Source organism: Typopeltis vanoorti, chromosome 9 (assembly GCF_054136105.1).
Source record: "Typopeltis vanoorti isolate ZY-2024b chromosome 9, IOZ_Tvanoo_1.0, whole genome shotgun sequence".
Taxonomy (NCBI): domain Eukaryota; kingdom Metazoa; phylum Arthropoda; class Arachnida; order Uropygi; family Thelyphonidae; genus Typopeltis; species Typopeltis vanoorti.
Window position 1 is genome coordinate 2,634,590 of NC_143557.1, and position 12,712 is coordinate 2,647,301.

Here is a 12,712-nt window from a genome sequence, read left to right on the forward strand (position 1 = left end):
CAAGGAGAGCAGCCATGGATTGAAAGTGACAATCCATTTTGATGGTCATTAACTGGGCATCTGGATAATGAAAATGTTCTAGAGAGCACTTGAATTGAGGACAGTGGATCAAGAGTGATGACAGACCTATCATCATTTTTTGAAAGCTGAGCAATGCTATAGAAGTATCTGTAGATAAAGCAGAAACGTTGCGACATTAGAAGGAGCCAATATATTCACTTAACCAAGTTATCCTTTATGCTTGAAAGTATTGAAAGTTTATTTTTCACTTGGTTAGACTATAATAAATTTAGTTTAATCCTTTATCCAAGTGTGAGCAAACAAAGCTTGTACCTGAAAGTATCTTCAGGACTGGGGTAAGGTGGTACAACACCGGGCAACTCGTTGCAAAGGTGGAGCAAGCCAACATCACTCCTATCTCAGTATCTCCCATAATGCAAAACACATCTCCTTGCAGATATGTATAATGTTATGCATTAAGGAAAGGGCCATTACCCAGACTAGTTTCGACCTTTATTGAGGTCTCTTCAGTAGGAGCCAGGCCCAAGTGGAAATACCAGGCAGAAGTATTAGCAACGTCATCTCTACCTATAGGAGTTGCCAAACGGTGTGCCACCTTTTTATTAAATTACTCTGGATTTAGAGAAAGATGTTGAAAGTTTATTTTTCACTTGGTTACACTATAAAGATAGGAGTGATGTTAGCTTGCTCCACCTTTGCAATGAGTTGCCTGGTGTAGTATCACATTGCCCCAGTCCTGAAGATACTTTCAGGCGCAAACTTTGTTTGTTCAAACTTGGATAAAGGATTAAACTAAGTTTATTATAGTCTAACCAAGTGAAAAATAAACTTTCAACATCTTTCTCTAAATCCAGAGTAATTTAATAAAAAGGTGGCACACCGTTTGGCAACTCCTATAAGTAGAGATGACCTTGCTAATACTTCTGCCTGGTATCTCCACTAGGGCCTGGCGCCCACTGAAGAGACCTCAATAAAGGTCGAAACTAGTCTGAGTAGTGGCCCTTCCCTTAATGCATAACCTGCAAGGTGATGTGTTTTGCATTATGGGAGATACTGAGATAGGAGTGATGTTAGCTTGCTCCACCTTTGCAACGAGTTGTCTGGTGTTGTACCACCTTACCCCAGTCCTGAAGATACTTTCAGGTGCAAACTTTGTTTGCTCACACTTGGATAAAGGATTAAACTAAATTTATTATATTCTGAAAGTAATTGGAGGTGAATAGATTTTTTTCTCTCCATTGGTTTATTTTCATAGCATTGAAATTGACTGTATTGTCCTTTCCCCTTTTGAAGAACAGCATGCACATTAGTGAATCAAGGTATCACCTGTGCAAGTTATGGAAGAAAACCCGCAACCAAGCTCTGTAAGTGTTGTCATTAACAAAATTGATAGGATTTGAGGTCAATAAGAGAAGGGCATTTTATGTATAGGGAATGAGGATGGATATACAAAAGTGGAGAGTCCTTGAATGCTCCTAGAGTAATAAGAAAATCTGAAGATAGAAAGCTGTCCATCATAATACTCAGGGAGCAACTGAAAGAATGCTATCCGTTATAGAAAATGGAAGAAAGACCATAAGATGACAGCTTGAGTAGGCTTTTCTGACAGAGGCTTAATCTATGGTGGACAATGTAGGTAAAATCTACAATAAATTGTGAATGTCCGATCCATAATGAGTTAACTGTTGATTAATTGGTAAGCTTTGACATGACTATGATGAGGACTGTGTGTTCATACTTTGATCTTAGTTTTATTTTTGTTTTTTGGAATTGCATTGAGTGTATGCCTACTAATATTTTGTGAAGTAGATTCTAGCATATGATTTTGAATGAGTGTTAGTTTCAGAGCACAAGTTTTGATTCTTTGATTTTTTATTTATGTATTTTATTATTATTTTTATTTATTTATTTTTATTTTTTCTTGAGAACTGTAGAATAGTATGAAGACTTAAGTTTTTGACATCTGGTCTTGGTTGGCCAAGTGAATGCATTGGGCCAAATGGATAAGGTTGGTTATGAGATCCACTTGGCCCACTGCATTCTACTGTGAAACAAGATTGGTAAAATCCATATTGGGGATTATTTATTAATTGTTAGACCTTTAGATAATGATGTCATCTATTAAACTTCTTTTTACAGACCATAAAATGCTAGTTTGGTAAGAAGGCCACAGTGCCTGATGTAATCAAATGCCTAGAAAATGTAAAGAATAACCACATGAATCTCTCAGCCTTTCCTTATGTCCACATGTGGGAGTAGATGAAATAGCAAACCACATGGTTTGCTATTTCATCTAGTTTGGAACAGTAGTGACAGAATCCATACTGATGATAACTAATTAATGGTAAGCCTCTGGGTAATGAAGTTGTCTACTGACCATGTTTTTGAGAGGATTGAGGTGAGGTCAGTGGAAGAATAGTTTAATGGCCTTTTGTTTCCCATTTTTAGGATTAGGCTTGCTTTCATGTTGTTGGGTACATGCCAGGCTAGTAAAATAACTTGAGTGGTTAATATAGGAGGAACATTATTTCTGGAGCACAAATTTTGAGTTCATTATTGGAAATACCATCTGGATCAGAAGGTATGTTGTATCCAGATTAATGAGGATTTTTTGATGTCTGATGTTTCTGATTTTGGATTTTTCTGTTTCTGGAAATAAGATTAGATGAAGCACAGAAAGGATATTCCTTGCTCATCTGTATGCAAGAGTTGGAAGAGACTGATGCTAAAACATAAGCCTTTTCTTTAGGTGATGTTGTCATGTGTATGTGAGGAGTGGTGGAAAGGCAGAGGCTTACTGGCATTAGAACAGTAGGCAGGTTTTCTATATTTGGCTTTTTCAAAATCTAATTAGAATTTAATTATGCTTTTCTTTACTGATGAGTACCATAGAGTAGAATGAATGTAAAACATATTTTTGGCTTGACCTATTTGACATGTGCTGAATTTTTATCTTGCACTTCATTGGCCCATTTGTTGAAGAACCATCACTTAAATTATGGTCAGTGGATTTTATTTGGAGTGGGTGATCAAGGTCCTCATTCCAACTAGGATTATTTCACTTATTCAGTCATTGTAGGTGTTTCGATCAGGAGAGTGGTCAAACTGTGGAAAAGAGGAATAGAAATCAGAGCTCATTCTAATCATGGTAATTGTACTTCCAGGGGACACAAAACTAGATTGCTGAGTGAAGATCATTCTGTAGAAAAGAAAATCCAATCACAATGTTTGAAATTACCAGGAGGAGAGCTCACATCTATAGCATATTTTGAAGGAATGCTGATTAAGAAATGGTCTGTGTTGAGAGAATGATGAGGGTTTTTTTTTTTTTGATAATAACCTGGTAGAGGTGCAATTTGTGTTAGTTATTTGGTAACAGATAATACTTAATCATCTCTTCCAGCTTGATCTGTGAATTAATAGGAGGGAATTAGTTTAAGGTTAAATTATGAGCGTGGAGTCCAAGGAAGGTAATGCTGTTGTGGTAATTAAACCTTCATAGATCATCATCGCCATCATCAAGTTTTTGATATGTATCCTCAGTGGGGGTACAGGAATCTCCACAGATAAATAACCAAAAAAAAGTAATAGACAATATAACATAGCATGCTTATTTTGCTTAGCAGCACTCTATGTTTTGAACTTGCTGGCTTAGACCTGTGATTTAGTGATGATTAGATTAAATTAGATTAAATCAATGTGACAATATAAATTTCATAATTTTAATTACTAAATTTGAAAGGAATAAATTAACCTTGGAAAGGATTCAGAGGCAACTAACAAAAATGATATTAGGACAGGCTGAGGGCATGTGGTCTGCAAAGTTTCCGTGTCTTCAGCAAGAGAAGAACCTTTTTACATTTAGAGTGGTTGGACTGTGGAATGCATTGCCAGTTAGGGTAGTGAGAGCATAAATGGTTGAATGAGTTTAAGGAGAGGTGGGGTAGATTTATGTTGTATAGGAATTGCCTGCCACAGTGAGTTTTATCACTCCTTAGAGATCCTCAATAATAATAATATAAAAAATAATAATAATAAATCACAGATCTAAGTTAGTGAGTTCAAAACTTAGGGGTACTCCTAAATAGAATAAGCATGCTCTGTGATATTAATTCAAAATTTGAGGAGCTTCATGAAAAACTTCAGTAATAATATATGGTTATAATAGTTTTTGGAGGAGTTAGGAAAGCAATAAAAGCAGCAAATAAAAGTAAAGTTTGACAAGAAAATTTCAAGCCATTTCAGTTCATGAGCAGATTATAGGTTTAGCACTCTGACATGAAATAGCTGATCTGACAAATGCACATATCATCTTTCTTTGAAAGGGAATCGCATGGAATGTGGTTCGATTAGTTAGTGTACTGGAGTTGTTGAATCTGCCAGTTAAGGTTATATGAGAAATAACAGATGAGATATTGATGCATATAAATTGAAGTGCACATAATTTAAGTTTAAATTAAAATCTTTAAAGTTATTGATAAGAAAGTAATTTTTTTTTTGTTTGTTTGTTTTATTTTGTATGTGTGTGTTTAATTTTTACTTTTGTTATACATTTAGCATGAAATTCCTGATTGGTATCTTCAAGAGGTGTATAGCATTGATAGTAAACCTTAATTTACTATCTAATTAATGTAAACTTTCCATTTAGTACTAATTTCTCTATCAATAGTTTTCCTCCAAATTATTCTGCTAACTGTCAAGACTAATACTGTCATATCTTATATTTTAGTTTCCTGAGACAAATTATCTATCCATGTAGATCTTGGTCTTCCTTTGGATCTTCTTGCCATCCTAGCATCATACATCGTTTTTGTTAATCTTTCCTATCCCATTCTCTTTAAATGATCATATCACCTGATGTTAGCTTCTTTTCATGTATTCCCGAATGTTAATGTTACTTAAAACATCTGGGTTATCTTCAGTTTTCTTGTCACCTTTATCATCTCTGATTCCATTTATAACACACTCTCCTCAATTTCTAAGCTTTATCAATAGCACCAGAAAATTATTATTATTATTATTACTTGACACCTCCAGGGAGTCCAAATACTCATTGAGGGAGGGCATCTACTCTACAACTCTGTCTCCTCCACCCACAATCTACAAGGAACCACAGCTACACCAACGCCATCTACTACCATTAGTATTTTCACAGACAATCATAAACATCCAAGCGCACAGTGGGATTTGAACCTGCAGCCTTTTGGCTGGCTGGCAAGCGGATACGCTAACCACTCGGCCAACCAGGCTGGCAATTTTACACCTTTTCATTTTATTTACTTTTTATTTATTTATTTACACCTTTCCTGGTATTAATCTTCAGTATTCTTACCAATGTTGTTTCACGACTTTTTACTTAGCTACTTTTCCACAATGCTTTACTTTCTTACCATTTTTCTTATATTCTCTCAGAACATACATTCCAAACAAAATAATTGTTATACAGTTATTTAATTCTAAACATAATTGAAGATTCTTTCTTATTATTATGCTTTCTGTTCATGGTGAAAAAATAAGTAAAACTTGCGTGAGTAAAGCATTTTGTCACTTCACTTCTTTGGTAGGCAAAAAGAGAACTATGGGTGGTAAAAGTATGTCATTCAAACATAAGCTATTGTCTTCGCTAATCAAAAGGGATATCCATGTAAAATTTGGTGGTCATAAATTTAGCAGTTAAATTTGTAAATGGAAACTGACAAATGTGTTAGTGTTAATCTTCTGAACTGACTGCCATGCAGTCAGTTCAATTGCTGTTGTGCTGTTAGTAGCTTCAAAAACATGATAGGAATACTGGCTGTGATTGAAACATGGTATTTGTTCTGCAAAATGCAACATTTTATTTCACTGCAGTCATTTTTGTCTCAGTTACTGATGTTAGGTTCACACTGGGGAGTTAGAAGTGTAAAATACTGAGGTCCATGTGTATCCTTCCCATTAGTAATTCTGATTTCCATGCATGTTATCAAATCAGCGCACACTCTTCAAAATTCAGATCATGTAAAAATGAAGTAAATTTTTTTGTGTTTTCTTTTGATTAACATGTTGATCATTGATTTGTTAAGAATTAAATTATAAATTTAAATGCATCGTAAATTGGATAAACACAAAACTGAACTAAAAGACTTTTTTTTTTGTTGTTTTCTTCAGATTCTTGGTCAGGGTCAGAATCGACATTTGACACTTACTCACCGTTCTCAAATCAAGCGTTTTGCTGCAGATCTTTTAAGGATTCTGAAATCACGAGCTAGCAAACAGATAACTGTGTCAGAATTGCCTGTTGTGTATGAGCAAAGCATAGGTAAACCATTAAATATTGCTGATTATGGCATTTGTGAGGTCGAAGACATGCTAACAGAAATTTCAGATAGTACTGTTGTGGTAAGATATATTTCTTTGTTATATATTTCATAATATTCCATTCCAAACTATGTAAACTTATATTGTTCCGGTTTAAAATGAAATATTATTATGAATACATCTCTAGGGAGTCCAAGAAGTGAAGTGTGATGGCCCATTTAAACACCCATACTCAAATACCTATCATATTTCTCCTTGAACACATTTACAGAAGACACTCTCACAACAAAATATAAGACTTTTATTATTGAATTGACCATATATTTGAAACATACTTCTGTTCATACAAATTGCCATTTTATAGACCACATGATAGAACAGAGCTACGAGAAAACTTTCCAGTTCAATAAAGCCAAACAAATTAAAAAATTTAATGAACTGTATAAGAAAAAATACCAGACACACAAAGGCCTCCCAGTTAACAAAGTGATTTTCAACTTGTCGAATCACTGCCTTTCGAAACATGAATCGGAGATTCTAAAGAAAGGTTTTAACTTTTCAATCACTCCTAATTACATACACAAAAATGGACTTTATGTGTGGAATTGAAAAAAGTCTCTATCCACTGCCACAAGGTGTAGCCAATGATATTAGATTCAAAAGCACTATCATCCTAGCAACAGCAAAACAAACACAACTGAATAACACTCCATATGATAGGAAAGCTATTCGGAACTTGAGGAAGAACAAAGAAATGGGCAATTTGTATGAACAGAAATACGTTTTAAATATAATTTCAATTTAATAATAAGCCTTATATTTTGTAACATTTTATGACCAAAAACATGTACAATTTAAACACACTCACAACGTTAGATGTTGTATGTCCATCTTCAGTATCTAGTGGTAGCCAGTTCCACACACTCACTGCATGCCATGAGAAGAACTTGGAACTCACTTGCTTCCAAGGATGATTCCCCCCCCCCCTGCAAATTGTACCTGTAAGTTGAAGACCATATTCCTCAGTCTGCCCTCATGAATATTTCCATAAGCTTGTTATCATCTTGGTTACTCACTGCTGAATCTTCTCCTTTTTCCCATCTCCTTGAAAGTGACTATATCTGTAGACAATAATTCAGATATGGTCTTATCAAAGCCTTAAAGTTGGAGGATAACTTCCTTATTCCTACAGGTTAGTGCTCTATTTAACAGTGCTTTTATCTAATGTGATGACTTAACCATCGTAGGAATGTGAGTCCCAAACTTTAACTCACTACCCACAATATGGCATCAAGACTGGATTCTCTCTGTATGGAAGAGATGTCTAATGGTCTGTATCTTCTCACTGTGCCCATCCCACTCCTTGTTTTCTCATCACCTTCATTATACTGGCATAAAAATAAACCTAAATAAATGTACTGTCATAGCAATTAAATAACAAACCTCACTCAAAATGTACCTCCCAAAAATTTAAACTCAAATTTCCCTTCAAAAATTTTACAAATAAAAATAAATGAAATTTTAAAAAATTTCTTCCACATTCACTTCACTAACATTCATGGTATAAGCACATATCTAAACGATGTGCATCAGCACTTGAAAACATCCAGTCCTGATCTGTGTATCACTGAACTCCAAATCTCTGCCGCAACAACCACAGCCTATCTTAATTCTGCAATCTGTTATTCTTTACTAGAGGATGCCTAATGGTGAATCTCCTTTTTGAGCTGTCATGGTTTAAGATCTTCTTGCCTTGTTATGTCTTATTTATCTGTTATCTCTACTGTTTCTTCAATTCTGAAAATCATTATGATCTACTTCTTTTCATTGAAGCATGATTCCATACAGTTGGGATTCCCTTATAGTAAATTCATCTCATCTTCCTTGGTGACTTTAATGTATACATTTCTCACTGATTGACTCCCTTTTTCTATTTCCAGTGATGAAACTGGAAGAGAAGCAGTTGTATTTGCTGTAAGTAATGATTTAAAACAAATCATTCATCTCTTAACAAGAATCCCTGACAGTCCTCACTGTACACTATGGAGGCGACTACTCCTCTTGGTAATTCACATTACAATCTCATCCATGTTTCATTTCTAGTAGAACCCCCCCAATCCCCAGCCATTCATAACCTCATACTTTGGTGCTATAACACCACCATGTAGGAAGATCTTAGATTTTTACTCCTCTTTTCCATGGTCACCATAGTGTTTCCATTCTCCAGATCCGAATACTTGTTACACAAATTATCCATGATAGAATGGAGATTTTCATTTCTCACTCTATTCAAAATTCCCATACATTCAAGCTATGGTTTTCAAAAAAAAAAAGTGCACCAGAGCAGTCCAAGGAAAGTAAACTGAAGTTTACTTTCCTTGGACTGCTGAGTTTCTGACTTGAGACAGAAACTCAGCTTCATTCACTGCCTATGCTGAAACTCACAATACTAACAATACCATCTTTAAGAAAGGCTAAATCTGACTGTGATTGCACTAATTCTCATAAATTTGCCACCTCAGCCAGTGGCAGTTGTGCATTCTAGTCCCTTGCAAAACTTTTTTGGTGCAACTTTTTGTTAATCTGTGTTTCCATATCTTTCTCACCCAAATGTAGCATTATGGCATACCTACAGATAAGGCTGACCTTCATCATTTTATCCTCCAACTCCTACATAGATAAAAGGAAAATTTCCTCCTCCTTTACCTGGAATGCTGCATTGCATGCCTCCTGTGGTCTTCTGCAAGAAAGATAACAGAAGAATCTTTAATAACCTGCATAGCTTCTGGTCCTGATAAAAGCTCACCAGTTCTCAAGAGATGTGTTCTTGAACTATCTTTCTTTATCATCTATAAGACTATATCATACTCAACTCATGTTAGAGGTTTAATGGAATATTAATAGCACTGAGAAAGGATTAAAACTAATTTTAATACTTCCAGTATTTCGTCTCCGTTACAGAGACATCTTCGGGGATTACAAAAACTTTTTGTAACAACACGCACACACAAATGCAATACAAAGTGAAACTAAAGTCCTGTTTGGTGATGCACCCTCTATGGGCATTTGCACGTGGCCTGGGATGTAAAGAGGGATCTCTGATAATTAAAGTTTCCCAAATTTTGGGAAGTTTAATGCAACCGTATTTGTTTAAATTAGGTTGATTCCTGAGTGCAGATTCAAAGAATAGTCTTTCTTTTTTGAATTTACTATGGTGGAGCATGGTAGTTTTTTCCAGGAGATCCTGTGGGATGTATCCAAAACATGGTCTGCAAGCCAAGATTGACCACAATCATGTTTGCAGATGTAAGAACTGTGTTCTTCTAACCGGATGGATGCTGACCTGTCTGTTTGTCCAAAGTAGGCAAGTTTACAGGAACAAGGTACTCTCTATATACCAAGAACTGATAGAGGAGGGAGCTGGTCTTTAGTGGAACGGATAAGGGTAACAAGTTTACGGTGGGGCTTAAAAGCTGTATTGAGGTTGTACTTTTTTTAATGATCTGGCTATTTTTTCTGAAGTAACACGGATGTAAGGAATGGTGATGGCATTTCTGAAGTCCTTCTGAAGAGATGGAGGTAAATGGGGAAGGACTTGATTTTTTTTTTTTTTTTTTTTTTTTAATTCTATAGTCATTATAGCCATTGGAAAGGAAGGTGTTGTGTATGTGTTTGAGTTCAGTTAAAAGGGCAGTTTTACTGGAACAAAAATTGTGGGCCCTATTGGTCAGAGTTTTAATAATGCCATATTGCTGGGAGGGGTGGTGGTGGGAGAGTTTGTGAACGTATCTGCCTGTATGAGTAGGTTTTATATATACAGAGAAAGAAAGGTTACCATTTGGAAGGAGTGTTACTAAGGTGTCTAGGAAGGGTAAACTATTATTTTCCTTTTCCATCGTAAACTGGATTCTTGGATGTAGACTATTGAGGTGACTGAGGAAGGAATCTAATGTGTCTGGGCCATGAGGCCAAATAGAGAACACATCATCTACATATCTTAGCCAGATATGTAGATGATGTGTTTTAGAGGGGGAAGAGTCAATAGTTCGTTTTTCAAAATTCTCCATGTAATAATTGGTGAGGGGGGGACCCATGGCAGTTCCCTCTATCTGTTTGTAGATTTTGTTCTTCCACGAGAAATAACCAGAGTTGATGGCAAAGGAAAAGAGCTCTAAAATATCAGAAGGAAAAACGTTTTCTAAGAGTGTTAAGGTGTCAATTGGGAATATTTGTAAACAAAGAGATGATGTCAAAGCTGACCAATATATCTGTATTATTTAAAGTAAGATTTTCAATAAAGCTTTTAAAATGAGTGGAGTTTTTTACATAAGATGAGGTAAGACCAATGAGGGGGGGGGAGGTCAAAGAGTTAGCTAGCTGCTTTGATAATTTGTAGCAAGGTGCATTGGTGGCATCTACTATAGGTCTTAGGGGAGAATTAGGTTTGTGGATTTTGGGTAAACCGTATATCCGGGGGGGGGGGGGAGAGATGAGAACAGAATGCTTCGAGTTTTTTTGTAATGTCAGGAGGCCAGGAAGAAACTTTTTTAAGTAGGTTTTTTAATTTTTTAACTTGCGTTTTTGTGGGATTGTATTCCAGTGGTATGTAGTAGTGCGATCATGGAGAATAACATCTAATTTCCGATTATACTCTGAGGAGTTGAGAAAAACAGTGGCATTACCCTTATCAGCTCTGGTGATGACAATACTTTTTTCTTTCCGTAATTTTTTGAGGGCAGAGAGTTGACTGGAAGATAAATTAACTTTAGGAGGTGAAGAACGGGAGAGAATGTTAGCTACGTCTTAGTTAATGACTATAGAATTAAAAAAAATAATCAAGTCCTTCCCCATTTACCTCCATCTCTTCAGAAGGACTTCAGAAATGCCATCACCATTCCTTACATCCATGGTACTTCAGAAAAAATAGCCAGATCATTAAAAAAGTACAACCTCAATATAGCTTTTAAGCCCCACTGTAAACTTGCCTACTTCGGACAAACAGGCAGGTCAGCATCCATCCGGTTAGAAGAACACAGTTCTTACATCTGCAAACACGATTGTGGTCAACCTTGGCTTGCAGGCCATGTTTTGGATACATCCCACAGGATCTCCTGGAAAAAAACTACCATGCTCCACCATAGTAAATTCAAAAAAGAAAGACTATTCTTTGAATCTGCATCTGCACTCGGGAATCAACCTAATTTAAACAAATACGGTTGCATTAAACTTCTCAAAATTTGGGAAACTTTAATTATCAGAGATCGCTCTTTACATCCCAGGCCACCTGCAAATGCCCATAGAGGGTGCACCACCTAGAAATGACTTTAGTTTCACTTTGTATTGTATTTGTGTGTGTGTGTTGTTACAAAAAGTTTTTGTAATCCCCCAAAGATGTCTCTGTGACAGAGACGGAATATTGGAAGTATTAAAATTAGTTTTAATCCTTTCTCAGTGCTGTTAATATTCCATTAAACCTCTAACATGAATTCTTCATAGCACTTAAGTCTCAACACACACACACACACACACACTCAACTGTTGTCCACCCTGAGCATGGAAGCAAGCCCATATACAGCCATCCCAAAAAAAGCTGTTATCTACCATCAGCTACTGACCTGTTGCTCTCACTCTCAGTGTTGTCCAAAGAAATCGAGAAGGTCATCAATAGCCAACCTTTCTGTTATCTGAAAAACTGTAATCAACAACCACTAGTATGTATTTCATCAGTCAGATATCCACATTGGTGTCAAGAAATGTGCTCCTGAACTGAATCTGTTCTTTATCATCCATAGGCTATTATATTCACCTGGCAGCCAGTATAGCATGGAAGCAATCCCATATATATATGGCCAGTTCCAAAAAAAAGTAATGTCTACCATCTGGCCATCAATATGTTGCCTCAGTATTGTCCAAAGTAATGGAGAAGGTCATCAACAGATAGCTTGTTCGATATCTAGAAAATTGTCTAATCAACAACAGATCATTGTCATCCATCACTGCACCTCTGGATACATCCTTTAAAAGTTGGGAGAAACGTGCTATTGCACTTGACATTTCCATTGGGTCTGATATCAAGGATTTCTCAGTAAGCTGCCAGTTCTTCGGGTATGCCTTCTTCCCTTTGTAATTGGATTGCCAGTTTTGTCTCATGTCATTGACTACATGTAATGTTGGTGCTCTCTCTCTCTTCAAGAGTTTCTTGTGGATGCAGATGTTCCTCAGGACTCTGTTATTTCACTCTCATCCTTATATATAAATAACTTACTCTCACTGATCTCATACCTTATTCACAGGTTTGCTGATTGCACTCTCCACTTATCCTACTCGTATGACAAACCTTGCAGTGCTCAATGATCTCAAGTGTCAAGATCATTCCAATAAGTGCCCTAAACAC

The 12,712-nt window shown here is 36.1% G+C and overlaps 1 protein-coding gene across 3 annotated transcripts in view; it reads left to right on the forward strand.

The window, feature by feature from the left end:
• Positions 1-12,712, forward strand: part of Marf1 (meiosis regulator and mRNA stability factor 1-like protein) — a 655,603-nt gene that overhangs the window by 472,093 nt on the left and 170,798 nt on the right. For all 3 annotated transcript variants that reach the window (XM_090397518.1, XM_090397519.1, XM_090397520.1), the window contains one exon: positions 6,169-6,399. In XM_090397518.1, coding sequence (XP_090253644.1) covers positions 6,169-6,399 — 231 coding nt within the window. The remainder of the gene's footprint in view (positions 1-6,168; positions 6,400-12,712) is intronic.